The 22018-nt window shown below is 46.4% G+C and overlaps 1 protein-coding gene across 1 annotated transcript; it reads right to left on the minus strand.

Annotated features, from left to right (window-relative positions):
• Window positions 1-648: 648 nt before the first annotated feature.
• On the minus strand, window positions 649-21422 carry IRF6 (interferon regulatory factor 6). Its single transcript, XM_045877154.3, has 9 exons — window positions 21201-21422; window positions 17093-17176; window positions 16121-16297; window positions 11433-11637; window positions 10286-10414; window positions 7746-7889; window positions 5878-6270; window positions 4854-4972; window positions 649-4163 (listed from the first exon to the last, which is right to left on the minus strand). The coding sequence occupies exons 3-9, from the start codon at window positions 16292-16294 to the stop codon at window positions 3939-3941; spliced, it is 1389 nt and encodes a 462-aa protein (XP_045733110.1). The 5' UTR covers window positions 16295-16297; window positions 17093-17176; window positions 21201-21422; the 3' UTR covers window positions 649-3938.
• Between the last annotated feature and the right edge of the window lie 596 nt (window positions 21423-22018).

Genomic DNA, 22018 nt, shown 5'->3' on the forward strand with positions numbered 1-22018 from the left:
TCACCTGCCTAAATCCTAAGTTTGAGAGGCTCAATTCCTAGAGGTGGGTGCACAAATGCTTTCCAGTCCAAGATTTGTCATCTCTAAGTAGGGTGTGAAGGGCATGAGCATTATTCACTCGGAATAAATGTGTGCCAGGCATGGTTCTAGGCGCCGGCGGTATTACAACGTACAAAATAGACAAAAACCCCACCCTCGTCGTGCTCAGGTTCGAGGAATTCAGTTTTCTGACTTCACGTGAGAAATGAGCAGAGAGGCAGAAGCTTTTCAATCAGGCCAGTAAGAAGGAAGTGTTATTTCACTGAAGGGTTAACACCTCTAAACCGCCAGCTATAGGGTAGGAATTTTTTGAGAAAGCTCGTCTGAGGAAGTGGCCCAAATGTATTGATTGCTACGCGGGCAGGACAGAGGCAAAGGGAACTGTGGGCTCCTATACTGGAGGTTTCACTCCTGGCTCTACCTTGGTGGTATCTTCAGAAGGTGAAAATAGACAAGTATGGAGTAAAGACGGGGCCAGCCTGGAAGGAGGATCAGTGTGTGGAAGCTCCCAGGCTAACATTGGCTCTTAGCTCAGAGGGAGTCAGAAGCAGAGACGAGAAACTAATTTTAGGATTTTTTCCTTCCCCGTATTTATTTTCCCATGGTCGTTAGCAATAAATCTGTAAAATGAAAGACTTACTTAGTTCATTCATTTATTCTAACAACAAATACAGTTGACCCTTGAACAACGCAGGTGGTAGGAGGTGACCCACACAGTAGAAACTCTGAATATAACTTTTAACTCCCCCAAAACTTTACTAATAGCCTTCTATTGGCCAGAAGCCTTTCCAATAATATAAACAGTCAACACATATGTTTACAGCAACATTATATACTGTATTCTTACAATAAAGTAATCTAGAGGAAAAAATGCTAAAAAAAAAATCATAAGAAAATACATTTATCATACTGTACTAATCAAAAAACAATCTGAGTACAAGTGGGCCTGTGCAGTTCAAACCTGTGTTGTTCAAGGATCAGTTCTATTTGAGAACATAGTATGTACCAGACACTGGCAACAGAGTCCAAGACAAACAGTCCCTACCTTCAGCAAGTTTGTAGTCACATAGGACACAGATGCTGAGCAATTACAAGGGAATTGATTATTTTGAAAAAAGAAGTATAGGATGATAGGGGAACATATACATGTAACCAGAGACCTAATTATATGGGGAAGGAATAAGCCCAGATCCAACACTTGCCCTCCCAATTTACCTATAGTGTTTTGTTTTGTTTAACTTTGAGCTAATCCAGTTTGGCGGGGTGGACAGAGAACAAAAAGAAGAGCTAGCGACACCATCTAATTCCCCTTCCTCTCTTAAACAAGGTGGAGGCAAGAAAGTAGACCACACCAAGAGAGTGTGTGGTGTAGCCACCAAAGGAAGTAACAGTCTCCCAAGAAAGAAAGGGCACCTGGTATCTATCTGTCCATCAGGACCAGAGAAGGAGCACTGAGGGAGATCAGTGAACAGCCCTGCATGCATTCACCCAGCATTCTTTTTTTTTTTTTTAAAGATTTTATTTATTTATTTGACAGAGAGAGACACAGTGAGAGAGGGAACAAAGCAGGGGGAGTGGGAGAGGGAGAAGCAGGCTTCCCGCAGAGCAGGGAGCCCGATGCGGGGCTTGATCCCAGCACCCTGGGATCATGACCTGAGCCGAAGGCAGACGCTTAACAACTGAGCCACCCAGGCGCCCCTCTTTTTTTTTTCTTAAGATGTATTTATTATTTGAAAGAGAGAGCGGGTGAGTGGGGGAGTTGGGGTAGGGAGTGGGCAGATGAAGAAGGAAAAAGAGAATCTCAAGCAGACTCCGCACTGAGCATGGAGCCCAATGTGGGGCTCAATGTCATGACCCTGAGGTCATGACCTGAGCTGAAATCAAGAGTAAAACACTTAACCAACTGAACCACCCAGGCGCTCCTCTCCCAGGATTCTGAAAACAATAAAGAAATGTGGAAGAAACTGGGCTCTCTGGTTAAGACTACATAAAACCACTCATCCACTCCTCTGGCATCTTTGTAATCTTTTCATTACAGTCACAAACAACAAGTTTGATCCTTCTTGGCCCTTCAGAACAATCTTCATCACCTTTTGCCAGCTCATATTATCTCGGTCCCCGTCCAAATGGACAGCCTGGCTATTAGCCTCTCACAGCATAAGGGAAAAGGACTACCCAGATCTAGCAGTTGTCCTCCCAATTTACCTGCAGTGGGTTCTTCTTAACTTTGAGCTGTGCAGTTACAGAGTTAGCCAGACACCAAAACCAAATCCTTCACATTACCCACTCAACAAAATGACCAAAAAATATAGTTTTTATACCTTGTATGTTTCCTGGTCTCTAGAAGCCCAACTTCTGCTCACAGCTACACCTGACATTTACTCAGATTTCTCTTGGTCATACTTTAGTAACAGCAGATCCCATTACGTCCCTTAGAAACCCTAAAACCACAGTCTCAGCATTCTAAATAAGTCCCACTGCCACCCGTAACTGAACTGAGCTTATGGCTTTCGAAGCTACCTGACTTTTTGGCTAGCTCAACTTCAGTAGCAAGTAGGGGATGGCCTAGTTTAAGGGTAGCAAACTAGACATGGATTTTCTTATAACAGCCTGGCACAGAGAGGCATCAGTATTCAAGAGCATTAGGGGCCTGCAATCAGAGATTAACATCTTGCTTTCCATTTAGGTCTTGGAGTTTAAATTGTACTTTTTTTTTTGTTTTTTAAGGTTGGGGTAGGGCAAAAAGATCAGAGACGGAGCAAAAGTTAATAGATAAGACCAGTTTGTGGAAGCCATAGCTACAATGTTCTACACCACTCTTCCCCGAGTAGTCCACACCCAGCTCCCTCCACAAGAAGGGAGACAAGCACGTTTGGACCAGATGAGCCTTTTACAGAAGAGCACTGCCCCACCCTCCTTCACCCTGAACACCCCATTTTTTCAAATGCAAAAAATCCAAATGATAGTAAGACTGTAAAAGTTTCCAAACAAGAAGGAACTGTTGCTTTTTTAGTAAGGAGTTTGTCCTAGATGCCCAGCTCACTCCCAGCTCTTCCTCAAAGAATTAAAAAGAAAAAGAGCTCTACCCTCTCTGAAAGGTACCACTGAGTCATACTCTCATCTACCACATATACAGTGTTATTTTGAGTGGTGGCAAGGTAAATACCTGACAACCGACTGTGCAGAATCCCTACGCCTTCTGTTGACAGATTCCCTTGAGGAGCTCAGTTTATGAGCTTTTACTCCACAGACCAGGTGACTTTCAGACTTTGGCACCTATTTCTATTTAGATATCAAGCTTGGTTCCTAAGCAACCAGCCAGCTCCCCTCCCTCTCACTTACCCCGTCAGGGAGCCAGCTTACTATACTAGCAGAACAGGTCAAACGGAGATCAATCTTGGACAAATCAGTGCTTGAGGGAACTTTAATGAAAGCAAGAAAAAAATGTGGTGCAAGAACAATGCAGAAGGGTTCTGTTCCAGGCAGTTCTGCCTTGTACAAGTAGAATGAAGTCATCAGGTCAGAGTTTTAACTGGCATTATTTCAGGCATTATTCCAACCCCTTCGTTTTACAGTAATGAATCTGAAGCCTAGAGGTTAAATGACTTGGTGGTTCAAGGTCACACCACTGAAGCAAAGCTGCAGCTAGAACGCTGCTGTCCAAAGTCCCAGGCCAAATCTCCCTCTACTACATTACACTAACATTGCGAGGTTTAAAAAAGAAAGGGGGAATAAGAAGGGTGATTTTTCCATAAATTAAATCAACTTTAAAAGCCAGGCATATGTGGAGAATTGGAGGCCACTAACATTGTTAGAAAGAAGAAGTTTAAAAGCTGGTTAAATCCGAGTAATAAAAAATACCGATATGTACAATATTGTAAAAAAGATGGCATTCATGATTACTGGGCTGGCAGGGCAGGGGGTAGTTGCATGCTGGGGGTGGGCTGCATGGGCTGCCAGCTTTCCTGGGTTTGGAGGATGCGGTACAGCTGCTTCAGTTGAGCAACGATGTTATCTTTGATGTCTGGAGTTGATATCTGCAGGCGGACACTGCCACTGTCAAAGGACCGTGTAAAATCACCAGAAAACATCTCGTAGATCATCCGAGCTACCACTGGAATGACCTGTTCAGGACACAGAGCACACAGGTATCCACTGAAGAGAAGGTATTTTTAAATAGCAGGAGGGACTCAAGATGATAGAAGGGACCAGTGGGGCCCTGGGGAAGCCCCCAACCCTTATGTCTAGATACAGGGTATGCCTTCTTCTCTCTGGACCATCCTGCTAAGGTTCACTCTAGAACTTGGTTCAAATGAAGGTGAAGAACCTATATGTCTCATCACATCACATGTCTAAATAAACAGCTGCTTCTTTAGTAAGACTTTTACCCACATTTCATCTGTTGACTATCTTTTTTACAAATCCAGGGACCAAACCCAAGTGGTCTTGCTGCCACTTACTAGAATAAGGTTACATTCTTAAAAGTAACTCAAAAGGTTTTTCTTAAAGAGCTGGAAAGGACCATATACTGTTAGGTTTCAGCAAGACTCTAATATTAGTCAGCAAGAGAATGCAAGGTAAGGTCTTCACTAAACCAGTCATCCACTTTGTGGACCCTGTGTGCTCCAGCTTGGTCCTATTTTGATAGGACCTACTTGGTTCTTACAATAAACAAAGCTTGAGTCTGCTATTCTATCTGATGGGAATAAAGTGCACATAGGCTGATGGACCTTTTGCTCAGCATAACCCTACTCCTAAGGGCTAAAGCACTGGTGAAAAGGCAAAGAGTTGTTGACACGTCCTTATATCCTCACCTGAACCAAGATGAGTTTTCTTTCCAGGGGTTTCCCATCTGGCCATTCTTCCCCAAAGCATAAGTAGATCTCAAATGGTGGCTGCTTCTCTATCTGTCCTTTCTGGTGGGCAATGAGATCTGTAGAAGGTGGAAGAGCAAGTTTGGTGTACTGGGCCATTCCACATCCACTCAGTAAATACCATCTTCTATGCTGTCCAATATGGTGGTCACTAGCCACATGTGGCTATTACATTTAAATTAATTAAAATTAATTAGTTCCTTAGTCATATGAGTCACATTTATGTGCTCAACTGTCCCATGTGGGCTACTTTGGACAACACAAATATAGAACACTTACCATTTCAGGGGGTTTTATTGGACATCACTAAACTGGACCTGGGGTTCAAATTATACTGTAAAATCCACATCTCAGTGTTCTCCCTAAATGTGTCTGCTTGAATTTGCCATTCAGATATTTCCCGAATGAGAAGAATATGTTTTGCTAATTATGATAAAGTCAACTTCCAACGTTAAGGTGGCATTGGTGGCATTTGGCCGTAATGACAAGACTGTCTCCCTCTTCTGCCACTAAAGGAGCCACAGCCAACCTAAAAATAGCTTCCAAGTACATAGCTTTGGAGTGGAATGCCCTTCTTTGTTGCCCAGGCCACTTTCATTTCTCAGAATTAAGGTTCTCGGGGCGCCTGAGTGGCTTAGTCGGTTAAGCGTCTGCCTTCGGCTCAGGTCATGATCCCAGGGTCCTGGGATCAAGCCCCACATTGGGCTCCCTGCTCGGCGGGAAGCCCGCTTCTCCCTCTCCCACTCCTCCTGTTTGTGTTCCCTCTCTCACTGTCTTTCCGTCAAATAAATAAATAAAATCTTAAAAAAAAAAAAAAAAAAGAACTAAGGTTCTCTTCTACCTTCACTTCCTCCAGGAGTTTTTTGTTAAGATCTTTGCAGAGCCAGGAGAGGGGGTAGGGAAGGTGGTAAACCTACTTCTAGGAAGAAGTTCCCAACCACCAACCTTCTGAAAAAAGACTTACCACTAAGGAACGTTTCCAGGCAAAACAGTTTGACCTTCTTTTGTCTCTCAATCAGGTTGGGGGCAACAAGTGATGGGGCACATGGCCCAGACCAGTACACCTTGCATTGGCACAGCCTGATGGCATAAATGGCATGACCGCTGACCTCCAGGATCAGTCCTCTGTCCATGACGTCTAGCAGCTTACTGGTGAACAGCTTCTGCTTCTCATTGGTGATATGCTCTGGACCTGGGAACTTGACCTGTTCCAGGCTGACAGGACCAAAGAGCTCCTCTTGGTCAGGCATGGGACCCAGGTCCCCATAGAAGAGCCGGCAGCCCTGGGGGTTGCTCACGGTCATGGTCTGCCCATATTCCTTCCCACGGTACTGAAACTTGATGTCCAGGTCAGTCACTGCAAGGTGAGAGAGGACAGTGAGAGTCCTGCTCTAATGCTCTGCCTATCTCTGAGACTCATGCAAGTCCATCGAGATGAAGCCACCTTTCAACCAGCATTCAGGAAGGTCACTACCACAGTTATCCTTCCTGCAACAAAGGAAGACATCATCCTATCCCTGGAATATTCACTCAAAAGGCTGCCTTAAAAGCAGACAGTTCAAGGTCCATGTATACTATCTGTTTAATCATTACACCCTAAGGGCTAGAATTTCTCCAAGCAAACTTCTGGGTCCAGTCTCCTCATTTATATTGAGTCTTCTGGTTGCCTGGGTGGCTCAGTCGTTAAGCGTCTGCCTTCGGCTCAGGTCATGGTCCCAGGGTCCTGGGATTGAGCCCCACATTGGGCTCCCTCCTCGGCAGGAAGCCTGCTCTCCCTCTCCCACTCCCACTGCTTGTGTTCCTGCTCTCGCTATCTCTGTCTCTGTCAAATAAATAAATAAAATCATTAAAAAAAAATAAAGATATACTGACTGAGTCTTCACATTAGTAGGCATTGGAAGGAGCTAAAGACTAAGGTACCTGGTTTGTGTCTCATTTTTGGCTCATTTTTAAAGAAACCAGAAGAATAAGAAAAAAATACCAAGCTTGTCTTTCTGAAAAATGATACACACGAGCACACTCTGTGGATCTGTTCTAATAATTTACCATAAAAGGACACAGTTCATGGCAGAGTAAATTTTCACTCATCAAGCCTCAACTAAACCCTATAGGTCTTATCAAAGCTATTAGCCTCGGGCGCCTGGGTGGCTCAGTTGGTTGAGCCACTGCCTTCGGCTCAGGTCATGATCCTGGAGTCCCGGGATCGAGTCCCGCATGGGGCTCCCTGCTCGGCAGGGAGTCTCCTTCTCCCTCTGACCCTCCTCCCTCTCATGCTCTCTGTCTCTCATTCTCTCTGTCTCAAATAAATAAAATCTTTAAAAAAAAAAAAAGCTATTAGCCTCTTGGACAAAATACTAGCCCTCACATCCCCACCCCCCACCCCATCCCCACTACCATCATGTGTAGTGTGAAAGGGAGATGGGGCGGTGACATTGATTCTTCATTGAGATCAATTTGTGTTCAATTCAGAAAGATTTTCTCCCTTCCAAAAGCCCCTCAAAATCCAAGAACCTTCTTGATCAAATCCATGGCCATTAATCTTCCTATCCCTCAACTGGCCTTATGCCCAGATCCCCTAGCCAAACTGATTAACCCAGGCTTTCCACCCACCTAAGAGGTGTGTAACCTCGAGCTGCAACCGATCAGAGCATCCCCATGGGCAGATAAATATGAACTAATGTTTCTTTACTTCTTCCCTGATGACTCATTAGCCAGCCAGGAACCAGACATAGAGGCTGCCTACATGGCAAAGAAATGGAGGCAGAAGGTAGGGTGGAGAAGGGACTATAATAGGAGCTGAAGACCCAGCTAGAAAGATCAAGTCTCACTTACTTGGGAGAGAGCTGATCCACAGCTCTGGAGAGCTATAGAAGGGCTGTATGGGTGCCTGGGGTACATCTATTTCCAGAGGTTCAGTTTTGGGCCACACTGCTTCGGGGCTGCAGTTGCCCACACTGGCTGGTGCCATGGGAGAACCTAGAACAGAAAGATGTGGGTGAGCAGGCATGGGGGCACCATATATGTACATCACCTGGCTTGGGGCTCTAAAACCTAACAAGGTCAACAGACAAGAGTCAAACACTGGACTATGACTCAGTGCGGCAGCCCTTCAATGATTCCCACAATTAACACAATAAGAAACACAGTTCCCCTACTTCTACTTCCTAATCATATTAGTTCTCCCATAAACTCATAGTTCTGAAGACGTGCGTTTGCTGAAGATTACCAGACATGTGAGTTTTCTCTGGGGTTAAATTAGAATGAGCATGGATGAAAGGTTCCCTGTTGCAGATTTTCACCCCAGCAATTACATAGGAGTTGATTGTCTTCTATAAAATGAACTCAATTGAGTTAGCTGATTAGCTTTGAGTGTTTACAAATTCCATTAAAAACATACTTTCACATGCAGGAAACATCTGGAAGGATACCCAAAAATCTGAAAGGATCAGTTTCTTCCAGGGAAACCGAACAGGGGGCTCAGAGACAGGAAGGAAGGAAAAACTTTCAATTGATTATCTTTTTGTACCATTATGAATTTTAAACCATGGAAGACCAGTATTTATTCAAAAGAATACAATTAAAGCTTTTAAGAAAGAAAATGAAATACCCATCCTATTTTCTTGCTATTCTCAAAGTTGGTTCACTCCAAAGTCTACAGATTTCTCCTCCTAGCCTCACCTCTTAGGCATCTATTCTTCAACAATTCTTCTTCCTCTGCCCCAACAGCTCTGAAATCATAGAAGTTAATGTTTCTTTGACCCTTTGTGCAAAAGTCTGGTTAAACCTATGTACCCATTTTACTTTTTTTTTTATTTTTAAAGATTTATTTATTTGAGAAAGAGCAAGTGCACAAATGGGGGAAGGGCAAAGGGAGAGAGAGAGAGTGGATCCTCAAATAGACTCCCCACTGAGCAGAGAGCCCAACTTGGGGCTCAATCCCAGGACCCTGAGATCATGACCTGAGTGGAAATCAACAGTCAGACATCCAACCAACTAAGCCACCCAGGTGCCCCTACTTTTTAAATAGATGTCCCACATCTTCCCCAAAAGAATCCAAAGCAACCCCTAACATAAGGCCACACAATATTTGCTTTGGTAAAATATGAACAGAAATAGGAAATCAGGATCCTGGAAATAGGTTGCATCCTTTTAAGGGGTGAAAACAACAGAATGAGCCAGCCAAGGATTTGGGAAAGGATTTCATATTTCCAGATATCCAACTCAAATCACTAAGTGAGAATGTAACATGTGGCAATATTGACCTGAAAGAGCTCAATGTTATTTTTCTTTACTCATCACTTGGTTGTAAAGATATAAATGGTAGGTTAAGTGAAGGAGGGAAGTGGACAGATAATAAGAGTCGTTTCCTGATTCTCAAAGGTAAGGGAATCACCTAAAGTAGGGGATTCCAAAATCCCAAAGGAATCATCTTGATAAATTTTTTTTTTAAGATTTTATTTATTTATTCATGAGAGACAGAGAGAGAGAGGCAGAGGGAGAAGCAGGCTCCCAAGGAGCAGAGAGCCCGATGCGGGACTCGATCCCAGGACCCTGGGATCATGACCTGAGCCGAAGGCAGACACTTAACCATCTGAGCGCCCTTGATAAATTTTCTAAGTGGCACGAGGACCTCATTTGACCCATAGCAGTGTGATGGAACTAGAAAACACAGTGAGGAGCTTCTCAACTAAATGCATGGCATTAGACTAGGAGCATTTCAGTGGACAGTTCAAGTGAAGATGCCGAAGAGCACTTCACCTTGTGTTTGAGCATCCTCCAAATGTGCGCTGGAAGAGTCAGTACCTGCTCTGTCACAGTGATCTTCCAACCTCTCAACTCATTTTTCCTAGGAAGCTGAATTCAAAAAGTCCATAAAAGAAGCAAAAAGTCTCTTGCAGATAACTTCTATCAAAGCCTAGTATTAAGAGCTGTAGAAACCACCAGCTTCCCATGACCTAGCCTTAGCAGAGTAGATCCTGCTAAGAAAGTGACAAAAAATTTATACCAAGGGAAATAGTGGAAGAGTTTGCCTATAATTCGTCAAAATGATATCTACACTTGGCCTCAAGGAAATCAGTGAAATTTGTAACAATGATACTTTGTATGTGGGATTGAGAATGAATTTGTTTAATTTCTCAGAATTATCTGTAAGATTCAGAAGATGTTCTCTATGCCTGGAAGCCGCCCACTGGGATAACTGGGCCAGCAGAGTTCCCCTGTCTGTGACCCCTACTTGCTAATAGACCAGCAGCTTGGCCACAGGGCCTTGTCACTGCTCCCAGTACAGCGGGGGCTGAGGGGGGCCAGTAGCTGTTATTCAAAGCCCGTTCCATCCTCTTCATTCTTCTGTACCCCCTACCATCCCCACTCACCATTGATGTTCAGGAAGGGGAAGGTGTCCTGGATGGGAACATGGTGCTGTGACTGATCAAGCTCATCTTCCTCATCTTCTTCATCTACATCATTATCCTTCTCATCCCAAGGAGCAGATCCAGTGGATCCTAACCAAGAAACAGACACGTAAGCCCTCGAGTGAGTCACTGGGGTTGCACTGTCATCTTTGCAGCTGATCCACTGTACATGCTAGGTACTGCCAGCTCCCGGGGTTCAGTGTGCACCCCTAATGCCCTAGCCAAAAAGACTGAGAACCAAAGGTATATGAACCTCTGGCTCTAACTCCTCCTACTGAGCTCTAATGTAAACTCTCTTCCCCTCCCCTACCCAGGAGCTGCAGACCCTACCCCCTTTCCTAGAAATCTCTTAATTCCCACTTTAAACCTCTTGCCACACCTCAGCATCCCTTTTAAGGACTCAAGGACACCAACTTTTCCCCTTTGTAAGCTTAATGTGAGGACGGACCCTTCTCTCTGGGCCTCACTAGGTCCATTGGAGGACAAGTCTAAATTTTCCGGTTCTTGGTACTTGCTGAGCATTGGGGAAATAGGAGGATCGGGTGGTATTCTTTTAGGAAAAGTATCCTACAAATTAAATAATCACTCATCCAACATTTACAAAGGGAACTTAATAGCTTTTAAATGTCATGTCAATTGAGTCTTAAAATAGTCTTTAAAGTAGGCAGGAAAGATGAGAGCCCAGATTTTACCACTGAAGAAACTGAGGCTCAAAGGTCAAATGACTTGATTCCATGTCCCACAAGGAGCAAAGTGATAAGAGCCAGGTTCAGAACTCAAACCTCCTAAGTTTTAATCCCTCCATCTTCAAAACCACCTGACCTCTCCTCTCAGCGTTGAGTCTCAAGGGAAGCTCTTCCTACAGTAGGAGTCTATACTCCCTGTGATTTCTCATGCTTCAAGCAGTCACGCCAGTAACTATTCCCCTAAATGAACAAGAAGATTTTGCTGCCTTTAGATCTTCTGTTCTCTGGGTCCTTCCTAGGGAAAGGCTTTCTTGCTTCGTAACTAAACTTTGTAAGCAATATTCAAGTCAGCTATCTCTTTAAAAGTCCAGCCCAGAACCTGGCTTACTGTCCACCTGTCCCGCCAGCAGCTGGGGCCTCACCTGGGTTAATGATTGATCCCTGAGGCTGCGGGATGTCACACACTTGATATATCTTCACCGGGTTCATGGGTACTTCCTTGGTGCCATCGTACATCAGGTTGAATTCCCTGCTCTTGTTGAGAGCACAACGGAGCTGGGCCTTCCATTTAGCTGGGTCAGGGTCATCCACCCCTTCCTGGTACTTCCCTGTCTCCACAGCCCAGGCCTGAGGAACAGGAAACCGCAGTGAATGCCTGCCGTTGCCCAGAAACACTGCCAAGTGTGCTCACCCTCTCTCATACACACATGCACGTACACCCCTGCCTGACTGCCCTGCCATCCGGATCCCCACTTACAGAGCCTACAGCAAGCAGCACCACCCTCGGGGACCAGGCCAGGCAGGGCCTGAGGGAAATTAAGCCATATGCAAACGCAATCTTTTGAAAGGAGGAGCCTTATCTCAACTGTTGGTGCCAGCACCACCTGTCAAGAGTGGCTATAATAAGGGTTGGAAATAAAGAAAAGTCTGGAAAAAATACAGTTCACCCTTGAACAATACAGGGGTCAGGAATACCGATCCCCTGTACCATCAAACATCCACATATTTAATTTTTGACTCCCCCAAACTTACCTATCTTACTGGTAACAGTTGATTAACATGTATTTTGTATTATAGACTATATTCTTACAATAAAGCAAGCTAAAGAAAATGCTATTAAGAAAATCAGAAGGAGGGGTGCCTGGGTGGCTCAGTTGGTTAAGCGACTGCCTTCGGCTCAGGTCATGATCCTGGAGTCCCGGGATCGAGTCCCGCATCAGGCTCCTTGCTCAGCAGGGAGTCTGCTTCTCCCTCTGACCCTCCTCCCTCTCGTGCTCTCTCTCATTCTCTCTTGCAAAAAAAAAAAAAAAAAATCAAAAAAAAAAAAGAAAAAGAAAAAAGAAAATCAGAAGGAGGGCGTCTGGGTGGCTCAGTCGTTAAGCGTCTGCCTTTGGCTCAGGTCATGATCCCAGGGTCCTGGGATCGAGTCCCGCATCGGGCTCCCTGCTCGGCGGGAAGCCTGCTTCTCCCTCCCCCACCTCCCCTGCTTGTGTTCCCTCTCTCGCTGTGTCTCTCTCTGTCAAATAAATAAATAAAATCTTTAAAAAAAAAAAAAAAGAAAATCAGAAGGAAGAGAAAATATAATTTGTAGTACAGTATTTATTGGGGAAAAAAAAAATCTGCACATAAGTGGACTGGTGCAGGGGTGCCTGGCTGGCTCGGTCCGAAAAGCATGTGGCTCTTGATCTCCAGGTCGTGAGTTTGGGCCCCACGTTGGGTGTAGAGATTCCTTAAATAAATAAGCTTTAAAAAAATAAAGAAAGAAGTGAACCCGTGCAGTTCCAACTCATGTTGTTCAAGCATCCACCGTATACACCACAATGCTAATGGTAACTTCGGATAGCAGGATTTCAGGTAAATTTTTTATTTTGGCTTATTTGTTTTTGACATTAATTACTTAGGTAATAAGACAAAGGGAGCTGGCATGTGATATGAAGAATTTGGCCTTGCTGTTCCCTCCCCATACATTCTTCAATCTGATGCATAAATAATTGTAGAAAACAAGTGCCCCTAGGAGTAACAGCCTGTAGGGGGGCAAGGTAGCATACTCTGGGAGTTCAGCTGGAGGCGGAGGGCCTCATTCAGGTGGCCCCATGTCCGAGGAAACCCACACCCCCTGCCCTTCCCTAGTTCCTCAAAGTCCCACTTCACTCGGAAATACTTTGCTGCAAACACCAGGGGCTGGTGGCATGAGCTAAAACCACTTTGGCTCCTCCTTGCTGGTTTTCAGTTTCTGGGTCCCAAAGCATGTATGTTTCTGCTCACGGGATATCCACTCTCCCCCACTGCTAACATATTCTCAGATCTCTATGCTTTCTTCAGGATGTTATGTTCTGATGCAGAAAAGGGGGATGTCATTAGCAGAGTCCTCAAGACCAGGAAGCACACCCCAGCTTGTTCACACGGACAGGGCCCGTGTCCAATACCAACTCCCTGCCTCTGCTTCTGACCTCAAGCTGAAATGGAAATTTTCCGCCCCATCCTTTGACATCTCTGATCTCCCTCAGTCACTCCCCCGTCAGAGCCTGATGATCACGGATCACGAGGAAGTTTCTTCCGGTACAAATTTAAATCCTTCTCTTCTAATTCAGGCTCACTTCTTACCACCTCCTCAGACTTGGGGGCACCTGCATTTGTTTTGCAGTACAGGATGCAGAGGTCTGATAGAGGGGTGCTGCCCGAGATGGCTGTGCTTGAAAAAATACAGTTCACTGGGTCCCTCCAGGGGATTCCGACGTCACTGGTCCACAGTATCTGAGAAGCACATCTCCAGTTGTGCCTGGTGGTACCTGACTGCTACCTCACCACATTCTCCCCTCCGTTTATCTGATTCCCTGTGCCCACTCCCACTCTAGCCCCACCCAGCTGGCTTGGGCTGTGCTCACTTTGGCACAGGCCTACAGAGTTCCTTGGCTCCCTAAATCCCTGCCCCTCCATGGAGAGCAGGCAGACTAAGCCAAAACCACAGCCCCAGCCTTCCTGCTCACAACAGAGCCGTTGCTCCTCAGGGCCCACTCAGATGGTGCAGAGGGCCCAAGGCTGATGCAGCAGAGGGTAGAAACCACCACATGGCAATCACTGTGATTTATAAATGTGACTTACTCAGACCCATTCTGAGCCTTGCTTCTGACACTCAGGTCACTGTGCAGGTCCCTACTCCTCCTCCAGAAATGGAAGTAACTTCTGTATTTTAATGGTAATTCACTAGTCCCTCCCCACACGTTATTTCATTCAATTCTCACAACAATCCTGTGAGGCAGGCAAGACTGGTTTCATCCCCATTTTACTGAAGGGGAAGCTAAAGCCCAAAGAGATTATGTGACTTGCTCAAGACCATACACGCCATTGATAGCAGTAGGATTTGACCCAGGTCTTCCAATTCCTGGTCAGAATGGGGTATATGGTAATGGGGGAGCAGATAGGCTTGGATTCAAATTCTGGCCACACCCCTTATTGGCTGCCTGATTTGGGCAAGTTGTTTAGCTCCTCGGAGACTCGGCCTCTGCATCTACAACATGAGAGTAATACCTCCCTTACAGAGTTGCTGAGAATTAAATGAGATAATGGACAGGGGATACAGAGCGGGCACCCATTTAATGCTAGTGCCCCCCCTGCCCCCTTCCCGCCCCCACATATCCTACCCAAGGCCTGTCAGAGCTTGGGATCTGTGAAAGTACCCTCACTCTTCTCCTGACTTCCAAGGCCCTCCCTTAGCATTCTGCAAACAGAGATACAGATATAAATAAGACAAGCTTTCTGCAGCCACCTTTTTCTCAAGCCCTGAACACATAGATCACTCTCCTGTGTTGGGCTTTCAGGAACCAGCCTCTTCCGCCATGGCCAGCCACCCCCAGCCACCAACAGCAAATCCAGTTTCAAACCAAGGCCACAACCAGAGGCCAGCTGGGCCAGGGCAGGCCCATCCCCCTCTGGATGCCAACTTCAGTAATTGGGGCTGGTTTACAGATGTTTTTCCTATCATTTCCATATCATTATTTTTTAAATTAAAAGCGCTCATTTACTTTCTTTCTAAGTGCTCTCAGGCCAATTTTCCCTCTACCTCTTGTATCTTATACCTGATATAACTGAGTTGGGTGGGAAACATCTCTAGGATGGCTCTCTTCAAGGGGTGAGCCCACTTCTTCTGATCCAATCTCAGCAAGAACCTGGGGCCATCAATCTTGAGAGGCCCAGAGTAGGGACTGGATTTCACTTCTGACTTCCAGCTTATAGAGGGAAGAAAAGGCTAAACTCACTTCTCCGTGTCTTGGGGATGCAGGAACTAAAGCAACTCATGAGATGGAAGGCTGACCAGCATAGAGAAGTTGGTCTGAAGCAGAGGCACAGGGTCCAGAGTTATAAACCACATAACACCTCTCCCCATGACCAGCTTCCCACGTACTTCTGTCTTAAAGCCAAGCTTTGGCTTCATTAAATTTTGTAAAATGCCATCTGATTAAATCTTGTTTTCAGTTAAGTAAAACAACTGTCACATCAGAGCTATTTTTTATTTAAGAAAACATACTTGTATAATAAAAACTTGTACTAAATCACCATTAATTTTTAAGCAGAGGTTATGGATAGGGCAAGATATTTTAATATCAAAAGAACACCTTGCAGAGGGCCCTCTACGCCCATCCTACAGGCTATGTTAGGAGCCTGCTAACACTCAGTAGTTCTGTCCTGGTCTGAAGAGTCATTCCCCAGGCCCAAGCACCTCTCTTCATAGCAAGAGCCCTGAGTGAATGAAGAGGAAGAGTCATTTGCTGACCCTCGGGAGCTTTTGGAACAACCACACCAATACGATCACTTGCAGTTTAGCCAACTGCACCTGGGACTTTTGGGATGTGAATTGAGTACCTTCAACCAATGGGAAAGAATAAACAGACTCAAACATTATAGATGTGCCCCAGCAAGAGAAATTACTATGCCTAAGTTTGGGCACCCCCTTCATAAACATTCTCTCTGATGCATCAGCATTTTGGATCTACTGTATTCCTCACGCCAAAAGAGAAAACAGAACAAAACAACAACAACCAAAAAACTCAGAAAGCTCTGACAGAACTGGAAAACATTTTAAGTCAGATGGTGCAAGAAGTCCTTTCTTTACCTTGAAAATGGTATTTTCCTCCTCTTGTTGGGGGCTATGCCGGGTAGCATGTTTCCAGGGAATCTGGAAGCGTTTGGAGTCCCTGTGTAGCCAGATGAGCCCGGGGTACAGGCCACTATCCACCTGGGCCACCAGCCAGGGCTTCAGCCGAACTCTGCGGGGGTGGAGGGCCATGATCTGTAAGGGGTTGCGGGGGGAGGGTAAAGAGTAGGGAGAGCAGGAGAATTAGGCCAGCCTCTGGGAACTTTTCCCAGCCACTGTTCCCGTATGATAGAGCTACAGTTTCATTAGATTACAGCAAAGAAACTAAATATGGGAATAAACTGTGCCAGGTGGGGAAGAAAAGAAAAGAGGTTAAAAGGTTCTTTTGATTCTTATTCCAAAGCCATTTATACTTCATGTTCTAGCCAAATCAGACTTATCATGTAAGTAGATCACATTTCTTCTATTTAAATCCTGAAGCAGAAAAATAAAAAAAAAGATGACATCATCCCTGCTGGAACACAGTCCTTCCTGAAGAATCAAGGGCTTTGAAAAAGAAGTGAAATTGCTCTTTTCAATCTCATCTCAGGAGACGGGAGGAAAAAAAGGTATGGAAAGAGCAAAGACAGGGGCAAGAATGTGAAGCACACTTTCTTTTTAGACAAGACAACTAAAGGTGATTGGGAATATTTTAGTTAAGAAATGGCACCATCGGGGCGCCTGGGTGGCTCAGTTGGTTAAGCGACTGCCTTCGGCTCAGGTCATGGTCCTGGAGTCCCGGGATCGAGTCCCGCATCGGGCTCCCTGCTCGGCGGAGAGCCTGCTTCTGCCTCTGACCCTCCCCCCTCTCATGTGCTCTCTCTCTCTCATTCTCTCTGTCTCTCATGAATAAATAAATAAAATATTAAAAAAAAAAAAAAAAGAAATGGCATCATTGTGGTGAGAGAGAAGGCGGCAAGGGTGGGTCCTGGTTCCCAAGTCCACACTTACAGAGATGAGCAGGCAGCGTATCCACGGGGATCCCAAGAGCTGGGCCTCAAGTCAGCTCTCCTTGCTCTGGGCCAGCCAAAGACTCTGTACCAAGAAAAAGGGGTCTTGAGTTGGTTATCCATAAGACAATCCAGTAGCTGGGAGAAGACTTGGGAACATGGGAGACAGAGGCTCTGAGGACCCTTCTTGCAAAGTCCAGGAACCCAAGAATAATCAAATGCTACGGCTCCTCACCCTAGACTGCTAAAAACAATCATAAGACAAGCTCTGCTCTGCTCAGATGGCCTCCTCCACCTGGGTCTGTTTATCTCCGCACAGAGGCTAAAGTGAACTCATTAGTTGCAGGAACTGGCCTGGGTAAAGTCTGCAATTGATTCTCATAAAAATACATGGGCAGAGCAGATAACATTCAGCAACAGCCAGCACTCAGAGCAGGAAACAAAGGCCTGCCCAGACTGGGTGCCTTTAGGAAAAACTGGCTACTAGAGAATTGTTTGCCTGGGATGTTGTGTTTAGATATTTTTTTTTTAGTGTTCTCCTTTTACTTTGTTTTTACTTAAGGTGAGGCCTGTAAAATCGCATTCACTCAACAAATATGTGTTCATTGGCTACTGTGAGTCCAGCACTATGTGGGTGAGAAAGGGCATCGTTTTCATCAGCCTCTCTGAAGAAATCCCCACTGGAACTGCTCAAGCCCCACAATGGCCTGAGGAAAGGAAGATAAATAAGTCACCTTCATACCCAGGAAGGTCCCCACCTGGATCATAGTTCAGAAACCAAACCAGTTGAGTCAGCTGAAGGCTCCCACTCACAGGAGCTTAGTTGAGGGGGCGGCCCCTAACACCACTTCCTTGCCCCAGCCAGACTCCCAACAAACAGGGAAAACCCAAACCCCACTAAGCTTCTGGCACTTTAAGAGCAAGGCAGGACCTGCTCTTACCTGAGCCTTCTGACCCAATTAACAAGTCCTGCAACTGAAACCTTCCCCCTGGGAGCACAGCTCACAGTGGGCAGGTGAGGGTGGCATGCAATATTCAACTGTACCCCCCCCCCATGTTCTTGGCCTTGTTTAGGTTGTTTTGTAGGGCAGCAAGTCAAGCCATCAAACGGGGGTGGGGGGTGGGGGGAGGACATTTACCTTTTAAGGAGGAGAGAATGCATATTCTAAAGTTCTACCTTCTCCTCCTCAGTCCCAGCCTACTGGAAAGGGGATGACGGGAAGGACAATAGGGAAATGGGCAGCACATTGGTCAACCTCGTGAGGGACTTTTGAGAATTTCTATTGCAGTACCCATAAGTCCTGTGTCTACGCTTGTCAGACATGTGAAATCCAGTTCTTGATGGACCACAGACCTTGAAGAAAAGGGCTTATCCTAGTTGATCGACAGCTCATCAAGAAAAAATTAAAGCAACCAAGTCAACACAGAGAACTGCACATAGTGATAGGGAAGGAGAAGCAATCTCAGAGATTGATTGTTAAGATCTAGAGTCCTGGGTTCTCAGCATTCTCTCGAGATGGCACTATACATGAGCAAACCTCCCCCCGCCCGCCTTCATGCCTCACTTGCATCGCTAACCCCCTCCACCTTCTGAATGCCAGCCAACATCCCCCCCACCTGCCACCCAGTAACTAGAGCTGTAAAAACCGGCAGAGAGGGAAAAGTTGGAAGCAACCAAAATAACCGAGGCAAATGGCTAATTACATATTCACAGGCTGCACTATTAAGCAACCATTAACAACGGGGTGTCTGAAGAATTTTTATTGGATTTGGGGAAATGTTTACAACATGAAGGGAGAAAATACACCATACAATATTGACTTACAGTAGTATCTCCATCCTGTAACATAACATGCACTTGCACATACATACATATAATTAAAAAAAGGAAAGGAAATAATACACCAGTGTAACAAGACATCCATAATCGTTACCTGGTAATAGGATTATGGGTGAATTTTATACTTGTCTATATACTTTTGTATATGATTCACATTTTCCTACAATGACATGTTTCAATTTATAATAAAATGAAAAAAAAACAACAACACAAAAAACCAGGGCGCCTGGGTGGCTCTGTCAGTTAAGCGTCTGCCTTCGCTCAGGTCATGATCTCAGGGTCCTGGGATGGAGCCCTGAATCGGGCCCCCTGCTCAGCAGGAAGCCTACCTCTCCCTCTGCCTGCTTCTCCCCCTGCTTGTGCTGTCTCTCTCTCTCTGTCAAATAAATAAATAAATAAATCTTTTTTAAAAAATGAAAAAAAACAACAAGTAGTATTTTTTTAACCACAGAAAGCTAAGGCCTTTCTTGGCCACTGGAAGGTATAAAAGATGATGCCCTTCAGCTGCTGAGACCATGATACCAACGATCCTTCATACCTACATAGGCTTTACAGTTTTTTACATGTACTTTTATTTAATGTGTTTGATTTCATCCTCATGATCTGGAAGTAGTACTATTATCATCCCCATTTTATAGCTGGGTTAACTGAGACACAGAAAAGTGCCTCATCTGGGGCCTGGACCCAACACTCCTGAGTCAGAGTATGCCATAGTACTGAATCCTGCCACGATACCCTGCCTTCCAAGTCCCTCCTTTTGTACACTAAGAGAGTAAACCAAAATACTGACAAGATCCCAGCAGCATGAAGGGCCAAGGAAGTGGTTAAGGAGGAGACTGGATGACACCCACCCCCAAACACACCTAACTCAGAGTTCTCTTTCAAAACACTCACATCACTCAAATCTCAATGCCCACAGAACCTCAGCCTAGCTGAACTCAACCCTGGTATCTCTAGCTGCCATCGCAATGAAATTCAAAGCCTGTGTGTCCAACAGGTATTCACCCAGCCAAAAAACAAAGATGCTAACCCACTCCCCTCACACTGGGCATTGAGCCGGGATACTTTCAACCTCCCCAAGGCACTAACCATCCTCTCTCACACACCCATTCCAGGGAGCAGGTCCTCTATAAACACCCCCCACTGCCACCTCTGCAGCCCCTGCCCAGCCTAGTTTCCAGGGGCACCACTACCTCAAAGCTGAGATTCGAGATTGGGCCGCCAATGGTTTGGCTCAGAGTAAAACACACTTGCCAGGTAGTCCCGCTTTTTCCCTTCCCCTGGAGCGAACTGAAGGCCATATTGCAAGTTCCCCAATCTTACCTCCATTTAGTTTAGCCCTGCTTAAGGGTAAACTCTATGCCTCTCACCACAATTCCTATGCCCTTCCTCCCTGCTGGATTGAAGTTGGGGGCTGGTGAGAGGGAGCTACAGGGTACTGGGTGCTGCTGCCATGCATTATGCACACCCTAAACTACTCTCCTAGGTCAGCACCAGCTTTCACCAACTCCTACTCAAGCACCTTCTCCCTCTCCCTTCCCTGGATTCCACTTTTGACATGCACTAGGAAAGCAGGGTTGGGACAGAGATGACCCTTTTTCTACAAAGCAGGCTCCCTGTAAAGGGTGGCACCCCGGGTCTCCTTTCCAGTCAGGCCTGGGACACTCTCCCCATTTTTCCACACCCACCCTCCATCCCCTTCAGGCGAAGTGGGCCTCACCCCCAGAGCAACCACACCCAGCGCCACCCTCCCCAACACCAAGCTTGGCTACTTGGAAATCCATGGGTGTCTCCCAGGCCCCACGTAGGGGCCTGACTGCTAAACAAATTCAAGGAGAAAAAACAAACTGGCTAAAGCTCCTGACCGCCCCCCATCCCCATTTCCCCGAACACCCACTAAGACCAAAGGCCTGCAGGCCTGGGAAATCCCCTCTTTGGGACACTGGGCCCACTGGTAAGACCAGAGGGGCGGAGGCGCCGTAGCTCTAGCCTATGGTGGGTGGGTAGGGGCCGAGAGCGGCACACTCCGGTAGGGCAGGGAGGGAAAGGGAGTAGAGAGAAGTGTGGGCTCGGGAGGGGCCCCGTGCTCCTGGGCTAGGACCGCCCAGAAGCTACCTAAAGCAGGGCGACAGGCACCCAGTCCCAGAAGGTCTCCCCAAACAAACAGATGTTCTCAAGCAAGGTTCCTAACCCCACAAACGCTGGGGCGGGTGGATCCCCCCCGCCCCACCCCCTTCCAAAGCTAGTGTTCAAAAGTTAGCGTCCTCACCTTTTCTCAATCCGGCGACCAGAAGCGGACGTCCCTCCGAACCACGTCCCCAGTTAAGATCACCCGTCGCCACCGCTCTTCTTCACCGGTGGGGTAAGCAACACTTGGCTTTGCGCAGGTAGAGTCTTCGAGCTCCGCTCCCCGTCCCGCACCGGCCCTTACCTGCCCGACCCAGGTGCGCCGAACTCACGTCACCGCCTCGCCCTGGGACGCCGCAGCCCCCTCCGCCGTCCGGCCACGCCTCCCAGGTATGGCCACGCCCTCTCGCGTTCAGGATTGGCGGGTTGCGAGAAATAGGAGACTCTGTGGTCCTGGGCGGCCCAGCGCCGCCCAGCCCCTTCAAGCCACCTCACTCTCCTGCTTCTAACCCCGGCTGAGACAATTCCCAGACTCGCGTCTGGGCCTTATGCCTCGGGGCTGGTGGTCTTGGGAAGTGGGAAGTCAGATCTAAAGTGGAGAGGGTGCCTCCCCTTTCCTCTTGTCCCATAGTTGCCCTGCGGTATGGAGACAGTTAACCACAAATAAGGGTTTAGAGATTCTGGGCTGGCCCCGCTACCCGTGGGCCTGTTTAAGTGAGTGGAATATGGAAAAGGGAGTTAGGACACTTGGTCCCTTGGAGGGGGGAGCCCTATGGCTTCCAGGGCAGGAATTCTGCCTTTATTCTGCCCCTCACCCCCAGGGACTGTAAATTACTTGGCTTCTTGGTTTCACTTTTCTCGTCTATTCAAGAACATTTGCTGCCTTTTCCAGTCACTATCCGGTAATGATTAAAAGTATGGCCTCTGGAGCTATTAGGATTCAATTTTTTTTTTTTTTAA

The sequence above is a fragment of the Mirounga angustirostris genome, unplaced genomic scaffold, assembly GCF_029215605.1.
Source record: "Mirounga angustirostris isolate CCGP_5_RB_7025 unplaced genomic scaffold, mMirAng1.0.hap1 SCAF_6, whole genome shotgun sequence".
NCBI lineage: Eukaryota > Metazoa > Chordata > Mammalia > Carnivora > Phocidae > Mirounga > Mirounga angustirostris.

What these genes read in the sequence shown, in the direction of transcription:
- IRF6 (XM_045877154.3), bottom strand. Translation starts at nt 16,294, where the DNA reads ATGGCCCTCCACCCCCGCAGAGTTCGGCTGAAGCCCTGGCTGGTGGCC. An exon ending in AGGAAAATACCATTTTCAAG is followed by an intron (nt 11,638 to 16,120) that starts GTAAAGAAAGGA and finishes CCTGTTCCTCAG; the next exon opens with GCCTGGGCTGTGGAGACAGG. An exon ending in GGGATCAATCATTAACCCAG is followed by an intron (nt 10,415 to 11,432) that starts GTGAGGCCCCAG and finishes TTTCTTGGTTAG; the next exon opens with GATCCACTGGATCTGCTCCT.